Here is a 16,732-nt window from a genome sequence, read left to right as displayed (position 1 = left end):
TTCACTGTAAGGTGAATACCTAGGATAGGATAAGTAATCCTTCTCACCCCCCTTTAAGAGTTAGATGCACTATTGTAAAGTGACTATTCTACTGGATGTCATAAGGTGAATGCACCAATTTGTAAGTCGCTCTGGATAAGAGCGTCTGCTAAATGACTTAAATGTAAATGTAAATGTTGTGTACCTGTTGTATTCGGTGCATGTGACAAATAAAATCTGATTTGATGAAACCAAGATTGAACTCTTTGGCCTGAATGCCAAGTGTCACGTCTGGAGGAAACCTCAAATCAAATCAAATCCAATTTTATTTGTCACATACACATGGTTAGCAGATGTTAATGCGAGTGTAGCGAAATGCTTGTGCTTCTAGTTCCGACAATGCAGTAATAACCAACAAGTAATCTAACTAACAATTCCAAAACTACTGTCTTATACACAGTGTAAGGGGATAAAGAATATGTACATAAGGATATATGAATGAGTGATGGTACAGGGCAGCATACAGTAAGTAGATGGTATCGAGTACAGTATATACATATGAGATGAGTATGTAGACAAAGTAAACAAAGTGGCATAGTTAAAGTGGCTAGTGTTACATGTATTACATAAGGATGCAGTCGATGATATAGAGTACAGTATATACGTATGCATATCAGATGAATAATGTAGGGTAAGTAACATTATATAAGGTAGCATTGTTTAAAGTGGCTAGTGATATATTTACATCATTTCCCATCAATTCCCATTATTAAAGTGGCTGGAGTTGGGTCAGTGTCAATGTCAGTGTGTTGGCAGCAGCCACTCAATGTTAGTGGTGGCTGTTTAACAGTCTGATGGCCTTGAGATAGAAGCTGTTTTTCAGTCTCTCGGTCCCAGCTTTGATGCACCTGTACTGACCTCGCCTTCTGGATGATAGCGGGGTGAACAGGCAGTGGCTCGGGTGGTTGATGTCCTTGATGATCTTTATGGCCTTCCTGTAACATCGGGTGGTGTAGGTGTCCTGGAGGGCAGGTAGTTTGCCCCCGTTGATGCTTTGTGCAGACCTCACTACCCTCTGGAGAGCCTTACGGTTGAGGGCGGAGCAGTTGCCGTACCCGGCGGTGATACAGCCCGCCAGGATGCTCTCGATTGTGCATCTGTAGAAGTTTGTGAGTGCTTTTCTTGACAAGCCGAATTTCTTCAGCCTCCTGAGGTTGAAGAGGCGCTGCTGCACCTTCTTCACGACGCTGTCTGTGTGAGTGGACCAATTCAGTTTGTCTGTGATGTGTATGCCGAGGAACTTAAAACTTGCTACCCTCTCCACTACTGTTCCATCGATGTGGATAGGGGGGTGTTCCCTCTGCTGTTTCCTGAAGTCCACAATCATCTCCTTAGTTTTGTTGACGTTGAGTGTGAGGTTATTTTCCTGACACCACACTCCGAGGGCCCTCACCTCCCTGTAGGCCGTCTCGTCGTTGTTGGTAATCAAGCCTACCACTGTTGTGTCGTCCGCAAACTTGATGATTGAGTTGGAGGCGTGCGTGGCCACGCAGTCGTGGGTGAACAGGGAGTACAGGAGAGGGCTCAGAACGCTCCCTTGTGGGGCCCCCGTGTTGAGGATCAGCGGGGAGGAGATGTTGTTGCCTACCCTCACCACCTGGGGGCGGCCCGTCAGGAAGTCCAGTACCCAGTTGCACAGGGCGGGGACGAGACCCAGGGTCTCGAGCTTGATGACGAGCTTGGAGGGTACTATGGTGTTGAATGCCAAGCTGTAGTCAATGAACAGCATTCTCACATAGGTATTCCTCTTGTCCAGATGGGTTAGGGCAGTGTGCAGTGTGGTTGAGATTGCATCGTCTGTGGACCTATTTGGGCGGTAAGCAAATTGGAGTGGGTCTAGGGTGTCAGGTAGGGTGGAGGTGATATGGTCCTTGACTAGTCTCTCAAAGCACTTCATGATGACGGAAGTGAGTGCTACGGGGCGGTAGTCGTTTAGCTCAGTTACCTTAACTTTCTTGGAAACAGGAACAATGGTGGCCCTCTTGAAGCATGTGGGAACAGCAGACTGGTATAGGGATTGATTGAATATGTCCGTAAACACACCGGCAAGCTGGTCTGCGCATGCTCTGAGGGCGCGGCTGGGGATGCCGTCTGGGCCTGCAGCCTTGCGAGGGTTAACACGTTTAAATGTCTTACTCACCTCGGCTGCAGTGAAGGAGAGACCGCATGTTTTCGTTGCAGGCCGTGTCAGTGGCACTGTATTGTCCTCAAAGCGGGCAAAAAAGTTATTTAGTCTGCCTGGGAGCAAGACATCCTGGTCCGTGACTGGGCTGGGTCTCTTCTTGTAGTCCGTGATTGACTGTAGACCCTGCCACATGCCTCTTGTGTCTGAGCCGTTGAATTGAGATTCTACTTTGTCTCTGTACTGACGCTTAGCTTGTTTGATAGCCTTGCGGAGGGAATAGCTGCACTGTTTGTATTCGGTCATGTTACCAGACACCTTGCCCTGATTAAAAGCAGTGGTTCGCGCTTTCAGTTTCACACGAATGCTGCCATCAATCCACGGTTTCTGGTTAGGGAATGTTTTTATCGTTGCTATGGGAACGCCATCTTCAACGCACGTTCTAATGAACTCGCACACCGAATCAGCGTATTCGTCAATATTGTTATCTGACGCAATACGAAACATGTCCCAGTCCACGTGATGGAAGCAGTCTTGGAGTGTGGAGTCAGCTTGGTCGGACCAGCGTTGGACAGACCTCAGCGTGGGAGCCTCTTGTTTAAGTTTCTGTCTGTAGGCAGGGATCAACAAAATGGAGTCGTGGTCAGCTTTTCCGAAAGGGGGGCGGGGCAGGGCCTTATATGCGTTGCGGAAGTTAGAGTAACAATGATCCAAGGTTTTACCACCCCTGGTTGCGCAATCGATATGCTGATAAAATTTAGGGAGTCTTGTTTTCAGATTAGCTTTGTTAAAATCCCCAGCTACAATGAATGCAGCCTTCCGGATAAATGGTTTCCAGTTTGCAAAGAGTTAAATCAAGTTTGTTCAGAGCCATCGATGTGTCTGCTTGGGGGGGGGGGGTTATATACAGCTGTGATTATAATTGAAGAGAATTCTCTTGGTAGATAATGCGGTCTACATTTGATTGTGAGGAATTCTAAATCAGGTGAACAGAAGGATTTGAGTTCCTGTATGTTTCTTTCATCACACCATGTCTCGTTAGTCATGAGGCATACGCCCCCGCCACTCTTCTTACCAGAAAGATGTTTGTTTCTGTCGGCGCGATGCGTGGAGAAACCCGTTGGCTGCACCGCCCCGGATAGCGTCTCTCCAGTGAGCCATGTTTCCGTGAAGCAGAGAACGTTACAGTCTCTGATGTCCCTCTGGAATGCTACCCTTGCTCGGATTTCATCAACCTTGTTGTCAAGAGACTGGACATTGGCAAGAAGAATGCTAGGGAGTGGTGCACGATGTGCCCGTGTCCGGAGTCTGACCAGAAGACCGCTACGTTTCCCTCTTTTACAAAGTCGTTTTTTGGGGTCGCTGCATGGAATCAATTCCATTGACCTGTTTGTAAGGCAGAACACAGGATCCGCGTCGCGGAAAACATATTCTTGGTCATACTGATGGTGAGTTGACGCTGATCTTATATTCAGTAGTAACCTGGCACCATCCCTACAATGAAGCATGGTGGTAGCAGCATCTTGCTATGGGAATTTTTTCAGCGGCAGGGGCTGGGCCTAGTCAGGATCGAGGGAAAGATGAACAGAGCAAAGTAGAGAGAGAGCCTTGATGAAAACCTGTTCCAGAGCATTCAGGACCTCAGACTGGGGCAAAGGTTCACCTTCCAACAGCACAACGACCCTAAGCACACAGCCAAGACAGCGCAAGAGTGGCTTTGGGACAAGTCTCTGAATGTCCTTGAGTCACCCAGATAGAGCCCAGACTTGAACCTGATCAAACTTCTCTGGGAGACCTGAAAATAGGTGTGCAGCTACGCTCCCCATCCAACCTGACAGAGCTTGAGAGGACCTGCAGAGAATGGGAGAAACTCCCCAAATACAGGTGTGCCAAGCTTGTAGCATCATACCCAAGAAGACTCAAGGCTGTTATCGCTGCCAAAGGTGCTTCAACAAAATACTGAGTAAAGGGTCTGAATACTTATGACAATGTGATATTTCTGTTTTTTATTTTTAAAACATTTGCAAAAATGTCTTAAAAAAACGTTTTTTTGCTTTGTCATTATGGGGTATTGTGTGTATATTGATGAGACAAATGTTTTTATTTAATCCATTTTAGAATAAGGCTGTAATGCACATATGTCAGAGTCAAGGCCCGTGGGCCACATCCGGCCCGCGAGAAGGTTTTTTACGGCCCCTGGGATGATCTTGATTTATTATTAGAACCGGCCCGCAGACCGCAGCAAGCCGGCAGCCCGCAGATCTTTTACACGCACCAATACTACATTTCCCACAATGCAACGGTGACGCACCGAGCAGTAGGCTGCTTCATTTCAATATTTATTGGCACAGCAGTTGTCAGCATCACAGTAAAATTAACTTTCAGATACCCATCAAAAATGGCAAAACGGAAGGTGGACACTGAGAACCGGGGTTTCAAACAAGGTGGGAGTCGGAGTATTTGTTCACGGAGGTAGCTGGAAAACCTGTGTGTCTTCTGTGTGGAGAAAGTGTGGCGGTACTGAAAGAGTATAATCTGAGACGACATTATGAAACGAAACACGCGGACAAAAACAAGAATATGGACATGGAACAAAGGCTACAAAAGGCAGAGGAATTAAAACGAGGCCTCAAATCTCGACAGGCTCTGTTCAAAAAGCCAAATCACAAGGCCAGGCTGCTGTCAAGGCCAGTTTTATTTTGGCAGAAGAGATCGCTAAATCAGCCCGGCCATTTACGGAGGGGGATTTCATCAAAAACTGCATGATTAAAGTTTGTGACGAAGTTTGCCCAGAAAAAGGCAACTCTTTTTAAATGTGAGTCTGAGCAGAAACACCATTGCCGAGAGAGTAGACCAGTTGTCCATCAATCTAAAAGAGCAGCTTGTGAAAAAGGGAAAAGATTTCATTGCATATTCCTTGGCTGTGGATGAGAGCACCGACATTTCTGACATTGCCCAGTTGTCAATTTTCATCCGCGGAGTGGACTCCAGCCTAAGCGTGACAGAGGAGTTTTTGGCTTTACGTCCTATGCATGGCACAACTACGGGGCATGATTTGTATGAAGAGGTGTCAAGATGTGTAAATGAGATGGAGCTGCCTTGGGAAAAACTTGTGGGTTTGACAACCGACGGAGCACCTGCGATGTGTGGACACAGGAGCGGACTGGTGGCGAAGATACGGGAAAAGATGCAAGAGGAAAACGCGACAGGTGAGCTGACAGCTTATCATTGTATCATACACCAGGAAGCGTTGTGCGGTAAAGCCTTGAAAATGGAGCATGTAATGAGCATCATCACGCGCACAGTTAACTTTATCAGAGCCAAAGGTTTGAATCACCGCCAGTTCAAGGCATTTCTGACGGAGTTAGAAACGGAGCATGGTGATTTGCCTTATCACACAGAGGTGCGATGGCTAAGCCAGGGAAAGGTGCTTCAAAGATGTTTCGAGCTTCGTGAGGAGATTTGTCTGTTCTTGGACAGCAAAGGGAAAGACACAACACAACTCCGAGACGAAATGTTTCTGTGTGAAATGGCTTTTCTGTGTGACATTACGAGTCATCTGAATGCAATGAACTTGCAGCTGCAGGGTCGGGATCGTGTCATCTCTGATATGTACAGTACAGTGAAGGCATTTAAAACCAAACTGACTCTGTGGGAGACGCAGATGCGGAAAGAAAATTTGAGCCACTTTCCCAGCTGCCAGACCATGAAAGAGAAGCTCTCTACCAGTGCGTTCCCGAGCGCACAGTTGGCTGATAAAATAGGTATGCTTGCCGCTGACTTTCGACGCCGATTTGCTGACTTTGAAGCACAAAAAGCAGGTTGGAACTGCTCGGTAACCCATTTGCTGTTGACGTGGAAAGCTCACCACCAAACCTCCAAATGGAGTTGATTGACCTCCAATGCAATGATGCACTGAGGGCAAAATATGCGGCAGTGGGTGCTGCGGAGTTCGCCCGTTTCCTCCCCGACACAATGCCCCAGCTGCGCATCCAGGCTGCTCAAACGTTGTCTATGTTTGGCAGCACATACCTGTGTGAACAACTGTTTTCTTTGATGAACTTGAACAAAACATCACACAGAAGTCGACTTACTGCTGAACACCTCCACTCAATTCTGAGGATTTCCTCAGCTCAGAGCCTTACCCCGAACATTGATGAACTTGTGGAAAAGATGGGACACCACCAAGTATCACCCTCAACCTCAAACAAGTGAACATTACTGTGCAATCACATATTTAGAGTTTTTACTCAGTTCAAGTTTAAAAGTTAAAGTTTAATATTTGTTTTCACTGCATGTTACTTCTCCTTAAACAAAGTGTTGTTTTTGATTAATAGATTTTTGCACTTTATTTTATTGTATTTCAATCCAATTATATTTTAAAAATATTTCAGTTGAGTGGATGATAGAAAATTGCTATTATTGTTTTTTTCTTTGAAGTAAATTTAGCCCACTTTTGCTAAAATAGAAAATATAGGCTACTGATGGTGCCTTGAATACCGGTTTCTTTCATTTAATGTTCATGTTATGGGGATTTTTATATAAAGGAAATTTGTCTTTTGTGTCTGTTGAAAATTAAAGATTACTGACAGAGCCATAAGAAAATATTGCTTTATTTATCTGATCATATTGGAATATATTTGTTAGGTTTTCAGTAGGTTCAATTAGGTTCACTAGACTATATGCGTCATTTAAAAAATTTTCAATGAACATTCGAACAGTCCGGCCCTCGGCTTGTAGCTAAATTTTTTATTTGGCCCTCCGTCCATTTGACTTTGACACCCCTGCTGTAATGTAACAAAATGTGGAAAAAGTCAGAGGGGTCTGAATACTTTCCGAATGCACAGTACCTGGAAGTCTGTAGTGCCTGGAATAAACAGGGTATATAGGACTACTTGGAAGCCAGTAATCAGAATGGTTAGTACATTTAGTACACATAGGCTATACTACATTATATAACAACCCATTGCAATCATGCATAAAGCCCATGGTAAACCTCGCAGCATCCCAACCACAGACCGTATACAGAAATCCCAACTCATCAATCAATCAACAAGTGGTGCCCGACATTATGCTAAATTCGTTAATCTCGCGATACAATGTCGACCCCACGGTACTTCAGTCATGTGGCTGGGTGTTGGAAAGCAAGTGAAGTCTTTCTACAGTCGTGCAGCAGAGGGAAGGACACGTCCAGTGTGTCGCAGCTGATATTTTTCAATCATGGTAATATTTTGATATTTTTGCACGACATTTGGATGTTTAACCATTTAAACACCAAGAAATAACTAATATTCGTGGTTACACATGCTTAGAATAATAAGATGTTCGTGGCAAAACTACCATTTTCAACGCTGAACTAGCTAAGCTAACTAGCTAACTTATTTGGCATATAGATTCAATCTCAGGGTGGGAAGTTGACGAGCTTGCAAGTTAAGTGATTTCGTAATGTGTCATAGTAAAACATGTAACTATTGTATGCAGTAATTACTGGCGAACTACAGTGGCTTACGTTCGCTAGTGCTCCCAGCAGAGAGGTGGGGGAAATGGATGTTGGCAGCCTCGATGGTAGGCCTCTGTCTCAGTGAAAATTCTGATTTTGCGAAAGGAAATGGGTGACTATCACTTAATGAACATATTAAGCAAATAGATAACCGAACACACGTTTTATGAACGTTTGTGATACACGGTTATCGTCTAATTTAGATCCCTTTACAAAGTGCGTAAGGTTACTGCGTGTTGGTCACATACAACACGTGGCTTGGCGCTCGTCTTGGTAAAGTATTTGGCACGGGAGTTAAGCGAGGCTCACGCTACTTTTTGGGAAATACTATCAATGACCTGTATCGTATCACATCGGCTGTGTCGTCCACATGTGAAATGACTATTCTTGCCTAACATTGTTTGATTTGACCACTTGCAGTAATTTTACGCACCACGTGGCTAATTCCATCATGGCTGCATACACGCGTGCGGCAGCGCTCTATCTCCCACGCACGTGTTTAAACAAGTTAACGCGTTTCGCTACCTCCATAGTGATTTAATCATTTGGTTTCAGTCATGTTTTTTCTCTGTCGTATATTTAATATGTAGCTAGTTATATAAAGTGTAGTAACCTAATGCGTATCTCTTCCACAGGTGCTGTTGCATGTGCTGTTCGAACACGCAGCAGGGTATGCGCTCTTCGTTGTTAAGGAGGTGGAAGAGATTGGCATGCTTTTGCCTCAGGTACGAATAAACAATTCATCCACAAATATCATGACATTTGACCCAGGTTTACCCATATTCGTTGATGTTGGGGAGTTAATATTTCTGCCCTCTCCCCAGGTTGAAGACTGTGTTCTCAACATTGGGAAATTCAATGGCATGGTGAGCCTAGCTGCTTTTTTCCCGTTCAAGTCGGCCCAGGCTGCTCTAGATAATATTAATGCCATATCAGAAGGTGAGTTGGTTGCTTTATTTTGTTTACTCAATTGTACTCCAAGCTCAGATGTGATGATGTTATACAAAAATCTGTCAATCCTCTGAATGACTGTGCGGACACCAATCATCAAACCTGAACTTCTGGGCCTGGCTATATTAATTATACCAGATGGCATTAGCCAGTATGTTAACACACCCCCAACTAATAATACTCTTATTTGTAGTCTATAATTCAAAATGTTGTAATTGTTTCAGGTGTGGTCCATGCTGACCTGAAGCTGTTCCTGGAGACTAACCTTCCAATAGGGGGCAAGAAGAAGGCAATGCTGGGGGTAGGTGATGCCAAGATAGGAGGAGCTCTGCAAGAAGAGCTGGGCTTGGCCATCCAGACTGGAGGAGTGGTGGCAGAGCTATTGAGGGGTGAGTACTCAACTGGGCTACAGTACAAGTTATTGTGGTGGGGGGGCGTCATCATTTATGTTGACCAGTAGACAGTGTGTAGCTGGGGATGTCTGGCCTGTGGTGATGTCAAGTAAATCAATCCCTGACCCTCGTGACGGTTTATACTGAAAATCTGAACGGCCGCCAGTGCCAATGACCCAGGTTGTGTAAATACCACCCCCCTGCATACTCAGTCACTTACTGTTCTCACCTGAAGGTGTGCGTCTCCACTTCCACTCCCTGGTGAAGGGGCTGACTGCCCAGGCTGCCTCCAAGGCCCAGCTAGGGCTGGGCCACAGCTACTCCAGGGCCAAGGTCAAGTTCAATGTCAACAGGTCTGACAACATGATCATCCAGTCCATTGCCCTTCTTGACCAACTGGACAAGGACATCAACACCTTCTCCATGCGTGTGCGGTAGGTACAGCTGCTTTGATTGCCAAGTCTCCCTCAAAGGAGATGTGGTACGTAGTAGACCAACAACCATCCACTGACACACTTGCTAACGGGACCAAATGATGTTTATACCAAATCTGTCAATCCCCTGAACTCATAATGTTGAGTCTTCCATCGGTGCTGACGGTCCCTCAGTATAAATATAAATTATGCCCTCAACCTGGTGGTTTTGATTTTCCAAACATTCCCAACTTCTGCTCCCTCTTTCCTGGTTTATAGTGAGTGGTATGGCTACCATTTCCCGGAGCTGATCAAGATAGTGACGGATAACTCTACATACTGCAAGATGACCCAGCTGATTGGCAACCGGAAGGAGCTGAGCGAGGAAAGTCTGGAGAGCATGGAAGAGGTGGTGATGGACAGTGCCAAGGCCCAGTCCATCCTGGAGGCCTCCCGCAGCTCTATGGGTCAGTACATGTCCCACACTGTCTCTATTATATGCGGGTATTAAAAACAACCCCTTTTTTGCCCATCTAGGACTTTGAGGTGTCCTATATGACCAACACAGAGGGGTAGATTATTATAGTTCTCTCATAAACCTGTAGTGAAGGCTCAAATCCTTCCTGTGGATCCTGTCGGGAGATACAAAATGTATATTTCAGTCTTCACTGGTGTTTGTACAATGAACGCCCGTGTCCCCGGTATCAACGTTGCCGCTCGGCCTTTCCCTTTCTGTAGGCATGGACATCTCTCCCATTGACCTGATCAACATTGAGCGGTTCTCTAACCGCGTGGTCTCACTGGCTGCCTACAGGCTGGAGCTCCAGGAGTACCTTCACTCCAAGATGGGCCAGGTGGCCCCCAACTTGGCTGCACTCATAGGAGATGTGGTATGTAGTGACCTTACAACTGTCCACTTCACACTAACGGGACTAAATGATGTTTATACCAAATCTGTCAATCCCCTGAACTCGTAATGTTGAGTCTTCCATCGGTGCTGACTGTCCCTGACACCTCTGTGACCAGTGACATGTTCACCGACCAACTTCTGACATGTTGTCTCTTCCCCCTCCCCCTAGGTGGGAGCACGCCTGATCTCCCACGCCGGCAGCTTAACCAACCTGGCCAAGTACCCAGCTTCAACTGTGCAGATCCTGGGTGCTGAGAAGGCCCTGTTCAGGTACTGGGGCACCCCCCCCCTGCTGGGGAAACTGGCGGCTGCTGTGATGGCAGGGCTGGGGCGGAGCAGAGAAGGGTGACTGGGTGTGACCCCCTCGGGGTGATCTCTCTCTCCGTTACGCACCCCCACAGTCTGAGCAGCCGCCCAGGGCACTAAGAGGTAGATTACTTGGCACTTTGTTCTAGTCTTGGGCCATGATAAAGGGGTTATGGTTGTACTTTTGTTCGAATTAGGACAACAATACAAATTGAGTAATCAACACTTATCTGTTGGGGAAACATTTGTTTCCATAGCGAAGTTAACTTAAACTGGTAACCCAACAGCCATTCCCCGCACACAGGGCTCTGAAGACTCGTGGCAACACCCCCAAGTATGGCCTCATCTTCCACTCAACCTTCATTGGTCGTGCTGCAGCCAAGAACAAAGGGCGTATCTCTCGTTACCTGGCCAATAAGTGCACAATCGCCTCAAGAATTGATGCCTTTTCTGGTGAGTGATAGGTGGGGTTTAACCATGAGGAGAGCAGTGGCTTAGTTAAAAAGGTTGTTTCGTGACCTTGTTCACTATGTCCCGTCTGGCATTATTTGCGATGATGTTCTTATTTTTCGTCAACAGTAATCCACCTCCGGGTGTATGATGGTGATGAGTTAACTACTGAGCAAAATTAAGGTCTTGAGTATTGTTGCTGGTGCCCCCTGCTGGCAAACTGTGTAATTGAATTTCTTTCCAATCTGACAGATGTGCCCACCTGTGTGTTTGGTGACAAATTGCGTGACCAGGTGGAGGAGCGCCTTTCGTTCTACGAGACGGGAGAGGCGCCTCGCAAGAACCTGGACGTTATGAAAGAGGCTGTTATACAGGTGCGCTGACATTGAAATGGGGTCTTGTTTTGTCAGCATTAATTTAGTACTTCCTCGTAGATGTTTAGCTTATTTGCTGTGAGTGATGACAACATTTTCCCTGACTCAAATGTGGGGGTTTACTGATTTAATGAGCCTGACACTGCACTAAAGCACATCTCCACTGCTTCTAGCAGCCCTAAGTGGCTAGTCTCCTAGAAGTATAACCATGCTGTTTTGCTTACCCCCCTCCTAGGCCGGAGAGGTGGCAGCTGAGATAAAGATCAAATTGGCAAAAAAGGAGAAGAAACGCATGAAGCGTGAGAAGAAGCTGGCAGCCCTCTCCACTGGTGACGGCGAAGAGGGAGTGGGTGATGGCGAGGCAGGGGTAATTATTGCTTCAGCTGTCCAGTCTAACTGAAGGCATGTTTTGATTTGAGATTTGACCCTTCCACATGGTTCTGTCTCAGTGTACGACATGCTAAACTAACTTGACTCCGAACCATTGGCTGGTCCCCTACAGTGGCCCAAATCACTGAAGTGAGTCGGACATTACAATTCGGAAATGAGCGTAGACCATGGAGTAATTCTGAAACATCCTAATGTAATGATCTATGTCTTTAGGCGACTGAGAACGGCGAGGCAAAGAAGAAGAAGAAAAAGAAGCCGGTATCAGAGGCCGTTCAAATGGAGGAAGAGGCTTCAACAGCAGAGAACGGAGATGTTCCGGCCAAGAAGAAAAAGAAACGAAAGAGTGAGGCGATGGAGGTGGAGCCAGTGGCTGAGGAGGCTCCAGAAACCCCCCAGACTGAGAAGAAAAAGAAGAGGAAGAAAAAGGACTGAATAGCCGATTTGGCCGAGACTTCTATTTTTTTTTTTTGACGTTCTGTACAGTTTTGTTGCCATCGTATTTTTTTAGCTTTGGATTCAAGAGGTTGACTTGTGTAATCAAGTTTCTCACTTTGATTCTTTCCGCTCCCTAGCCTCAACGGGAGGTGAATATTCAGCGCAGCGCATTGATAATGTAATAATGATCACACTTGTATGTAAATACTTTCATGGACATTTTCTATAAAATCTGTTCAATATAAATGTGCTTTCAACCATTTCTCACGTGGACCCGCCTGTTGTCTCTGAAGTAATTCCACGTGTGGCTAGAATTGCATCCAATTTGATGTAGAAGGGGATAGTTGTCTAAACAAGTTATGCATTGATTACTTTGTCAATTTACCCCTATCAATCAGAATGGTTTGAAATTGGTGAAACGCTTAAATTCAATGAAAGATCCCGCTTGCTTATCTGAGATTGCTGCCCTGTAGATGAGGTCTCGCTGAATACAGCTAATGGAATGTTAGTGACGCCGTGAAAGCATCTAACCTCACATTTTCCCAAGACATGGGCAGGAAGCTTAAATTAACAGTGAAATACCGTGCTATTGAGTGCACAATTATGAACATTTGGGCAGTCTTGATGCCATCTAGTGGCACATCAATTATGCATTTTTCTGTACCATAGTGCACATTCTCCTGAAGAATATGCCTTTCGGGTGAAAATAAGGTCAGATCATTTTAAGTGGGCAAGATTTCACCTGTGAGACTCCACACTGGAATGTTTTCTATAAGCCAATTGCAGTGAGATCAAAGTATTGGGACAAAACGGCTTTCATTTTCAGTCAAGCTTGATGTAATTGTGTGCTAGGAATATGGGATCAAATACATTAATGTGAATTTGGTCCTGTGTTATAATGGGGGAAAATTACCCTAATTAAAGCTGAGGGTAATTTGCACTTTAACCGTAGTCATTTCAAATCTGAAGTGCTGGAGTAACGAGAATTACTCTACGCCAATACTTTGAGCTTGCTGTATGAAAGGTGGGAATCAAGCTATCAATTACCCTCAATAGAAGAGTTCGGAGATGTGTGATATTATGCTTAGCCGTAATGTACATCAGGTTCATGTGTGCATACAAAAAATCATCCACGCTTGTTCTGGTTCAAGTACTTTATATTCACCAACTTCATAATTACTTCATGATATTTGATTCCTATCCTTCAAAAAAATCTAAACCAAATTTCATGTCCTACTAATACATATATACTGTATAAATACATACATAAATATCTTTTACATACAACAGCCATACATTTTTAAAGGGGAATATTGGGGGGGGGTTAGTGTGTTTTAGCCTGGTGTTGTAAAGTACTTTTGTTCCCCCCCCCTGGTATGATGCAGTGTGTACACACACAGCCCTGTCAGTTGCCCCAGTATGGGGAGCTGCCGTAGCTGGACTTGTTGACCTGGCTCTTCTGCTGCATGCTGCTAGACTGGCCTCGCTGGCTAGGACCTCCCTAGAGACAGAGGACAGCGTCACCACACTGATATAGGCATGCAAAGTGATGGCTCGTGTGGGTGCAGGCTTTTGTTGAAATAAAACTGATTAACCAAATCAGTCTTGATTGAAGACTTGAGTAGAATCAGGTGTTACTGCTTGGCTGGAACAAAAGCCTACAAGCACAGGGTAGGATTGCCCACCACTGATCTAACCAGTGGCATGTTAACACAAGGTTGTAGACTGGGTGAATGTGTTACCTGTCCGTCCTGGGCCAGATGATGGTGCAGCATCTGAGAGTGGGGTTGCTGGTGGGCAGGCTGCAGGATGTGGAGGAAGGGGGCGGGAGCGTAGCCACCCGGGGCCCCTCCAGGACCCCCCATAGCCGAAGGCAGGTTGAAAGGAGGGGGAGTCCCCGCATGGAAACCCTGCTTATCAAAGGACTGGAAACGGACAATTGGAGTGCAAAGTCAAGGTCAGTGATTAGATTTATCTGGGGAAAAAACGACCATGGAGAAAAAAAATACCATAACACAGTTAATAAGCTCTGGCAAAGGACTAGAATTGAAATCATAACTGATAAGAGAGTATTGTGTTAGTGTATGATCCCGGGGAGATAAGCCCTGATGGACTAATGGGTATCGTAATGATGTACAATGGAAAAAATATAAACGCAACATGTAAAGTGTTGGTCCCAGGTTTCATGAGCTGAAATTAACCTGAGGCCCATTGTAGCGTCATTCATCCGCCGCCGTCACCTTCATTTTTCAGCATGACGATGCACAGCCCCATGTCGCAAGGATCTGTACACAATTCCTGGATGCTGAAAATGTCCCATTTCTACCATGGCCTGTATACTCACCAGACATGTCACCCATTGTGTATGTTTGGGATGCTCTAAATCGATGTGTACGACAGCGCGTTTCCGTTCCCGCTAATATCCAGCAATTTTGCACAGCCATTGAATAGGAAGTGGGACAACATTCCACAGGCCACAATCAACTCTATGCGAAGGAGACGTGTCGCGCTGCATGAGGCAAATGGTGGTCACACCAGATACTGAGTGGTTGTCCGATCCATACTTTTCTTTTTTATGGTATCTGTCACCAACAGATGCATATCTATATTTCCAGTCGTGAAATCCATAGATTAGTGCCTAATTAATTTATTTCAATTGACTGATTTCCTTATATGGACTGTAACTCAGTAAAATCTTAGAAACTGCTGCGTTTATATTTTGGTTCAGTATAAATACAATTCTGAAACACAAACATCTCACCTGGGTCTTGTTGTAAACACTTCCACTGATTTCTGGGACCCCGGAGTTGCCTGACGTCACAGATATGCCGCCTAGCATACGATAAAATATTTAAATAGTTGAACAAACGTTTGTATCACAGTCAAAAGCATGACTTAATGCCTCTTAAAATCAGGACAGCTTATGACTTTTGCCCAATACTGATGAAAAAATGTATCAGATGTCATTGAAATGGCAATATTGATTTATTTCATCAGGCAAGTTCAAATTTTTAATAATAGAAATACATTTTAAAAAATACCACAAGAGTTAGAACCGTTCATGCATGGTAACGATATGGGGTCAGATGACCAAGATTTAATGGGAGGGTGATGTACCTTTACCGGGGCCTGTAGCAGCAGATTTGGCCTGGCTCTGGGAGGAGTTGCTATAGCCCTTGCTATAGTCTACTCCTGCTTGGCCCTGGGTCAGGTCCTCATACCCTGAGACCAAAACAACAACATACTGACATCAAATCTCTTTTCCACAGTGGTCAACTAGATTGTTGGTGTGTGTGTGTCTCCCTCTCTCACGGTAACCAACCTGAGCTGAAGGTGTGCTGGCCGTAGCCGCTGGGTTGCTGCTGCTGGAAGGGGCTGGCTGAGGGGTTTCCCAAACCCACACCGTGCTGCTTGGCTGGCCCCTGTCCCTGGGGCATGAACATGGTGTGGCCGTACTGGAAGGCAGCGCCAGGCATCCCGGGGTAGTAGGGCAGGCCTGTGTAGCTGTAGCCTGGCGGGAGGAAAGCCTGCTGCTGCTGGCTGTTGTGGTGGCCCTGGGGTTGGCCTTGAGGCTGGGGCTGGGGGGGTTGTGGCTGGGCCTGGTTCTGCCCTTGGCTCTGGCCCTGTTGGGGCTGCTGTTGGGCCGACAAGCTGCTAGGCGCAGGGGAGGTGGAGTCACCCCTGCCAAACTTTGTGACTTCACCTGCAGAGGAAGGGAGAGGAGGGAAGATTACGGAAAGCGTAACACATGGTAAAGATGTGCTCCAGGGGTGTGTGATCGTATTTTCATTTTTTTTTATCCCCCTCAGCTCCATAGTCATGGAAATATTGTGAAGCTAGTTTATCATTCCAGTTCCAAAAGTTTAAAAACAGTTGACAAAAAGGGTTTGACATTAGCGCTGCTAGAGTTGCTTACCTGAGTAGGGGTTATTGGCGAGGCTCCCATCTCTGCCAGAGAGTGCTGCGGGACCAGGGAATGTGATTCCGTAGTAATCCTGCAAAGAGGGCTTTACGCAGAGAGAGACCAGATCAGAAACGTAGAAATCCAAATCTGTCTAATTGGAATGAATGGCAGTATAGTAGTAGCCTGGTTGCAGTGTCTGTTCAGCTATTACGTTCCACTGCTTGCCACTCCTGTCTCTTTGCCAAAGAGACTGGCCTTCCGGTTATCTTTAAATATGAACATTTATCATTAATGAACTTGAGATCGGAGGATTTGATTCTGATTCGATAACCCTCACAGCTATCATCCAATCACAATGTTTATGCAAATTAGACCGATAGGAAAACATTCTAACTTATTTCATCAATTTCATTGGAAACATTCTAACATTGGGCATTCTAACCTTATACATTTCATTGTAAACATAAACATCGGATTCGGATTCCCCTTTACTGCATTACCACCAGCCAATGTGATCAAAACACAACAGAGAAGCTCTCGCCATTC

General features: G+C 45.6%; 2 protein-coding genes and 2 non-coding genes across 5 annotated transcripts in view; 3 read left to right on the top strand and 1 right to left on the bottom strand.

The window, feature by feature from the left end:
* Positions 1-7,227: 7,227 nt before the first annotated feature.
* LOC118389036 (nucleolar protein 56-like) lies at positions 7,228-12,544 on the top strand. The gene is made up of 12 exons (XM_035778731.2): positions 7,228-7,384; positions 8,297-8,386; positions 8,486-8,600; positions 8,837-9,001; positions 9,240-9,438; positions 9,697-9,884; positions 10,156-10,307; positions 10,497-10,597; positions 10,938-11,086; positions 11,336-11,457; positions 11,693-11,824; positions 12,061-12,544. Exons 1-12 carry the CDS (start codon positions 7,382-7,384, stop codon positions 12,277-12,279), a joined length of 1,635 nt encoding a protein of 544 aa, XP_035634624.1. The 5' UTR covers positions 7,228-7,381; the 3' UTR covers positions 12,280-12,544.
* On the top strand, positions 9,943-10,067 carry LOC118389666 (small nucleolar RNA SNORA26). Its single transcript, XR_004826797.1, has one exon. It is a non-coding gene; the product is annotated as a small nucleolar RNA SNORA26 (small nucleolar RNA).
* LOC118389654 (small nucleolar RNA SNORD57) lies at positions 11,535-11,600 on the top strand. The gene has a single exon (XR_004826785.1). It is a non-coding gene; the product is annotated as a small nucleolar RNA SNORD57 (small nucleolar RNA).
* Positions 12,545-13,418: 874 nt separating the features above from the next.
* LOC118389035 (ubiquitin-associated protein 2-like) overlaps positions 13,419-16,732 on the bottom strand; it is a 47,365-nt gene continuing 44,051 nt past the window's right edge. For both annotated transcript variants that reach the window (XM_035778729.2, XM_035778730.2), the window contains exons 22-27: positions 16,199-16,289; positions 15,605-15,985; positions 15,400-15,504; positions 15,044-15,114; positions 14,025-14,207; positions 13,419-13,783 (exon numbers count right to left, since the gene is read on the bottom strand). In XM_035778729.2, coding sequence (XP_035634622.1) covers positions 13,688-13,783; positions 14,025-14,207; positions 15,044-15,114; positions 15,400-15,504; positions 15,605-15,985; positions 16,199-16,289 — 927 coding nt within the window. In that variant the 3' untranslated portion in view covers positions 13,419-13,687. The remainder of the gene's footprint in view (positions 13,784-14,024; positions 14,208-15,043; positions 15,115-15,399; positions 15,505-15,604; positions 15,986-16,198; positions 16,290-16,732) is intronic.

Source organism: Oncorhynchus keta, chromosome 10 (genome assembly GCF_023373465.1).
Source record: "Oncorhynchus keta strain PuntledgeMale-10-30-2019 chromosome 10, Oket_V2, whole genome shotgun sequence".
In the NCBI taxonomy this organism is placed as follows: domain Eukaryota; kingdom Metazoa; phylum Chordata; class Actinopteri; order Salmoniformes; family Salmonidae; genus Oncorhynchus; species Oncorhynchus keta.
The sequence above is the reverse complement of the archived record's forward strand: the minus strand, read 5'-3'. Positions and strand labels throughout refer to the sequence as shown.

Coding starts and splice junctions, on each gene's coding strand:
- LOC118389036 (XM_035778731.2), top strand. Junction 9,439..9,696: donor ACCTTCTCCATGCGTGTGCG/GTAGGTACAGCT, acceptor CCTGGTTTATAG/TGAGTGGTATGGCTACCATT. Junction 11,087..11,335: donor AAGAATTGATGCCTTTTCTG/GTGAGTGATAGG, acceptor CCAATCTGACAG/ATGTGCCCACCTGTGTGTTT.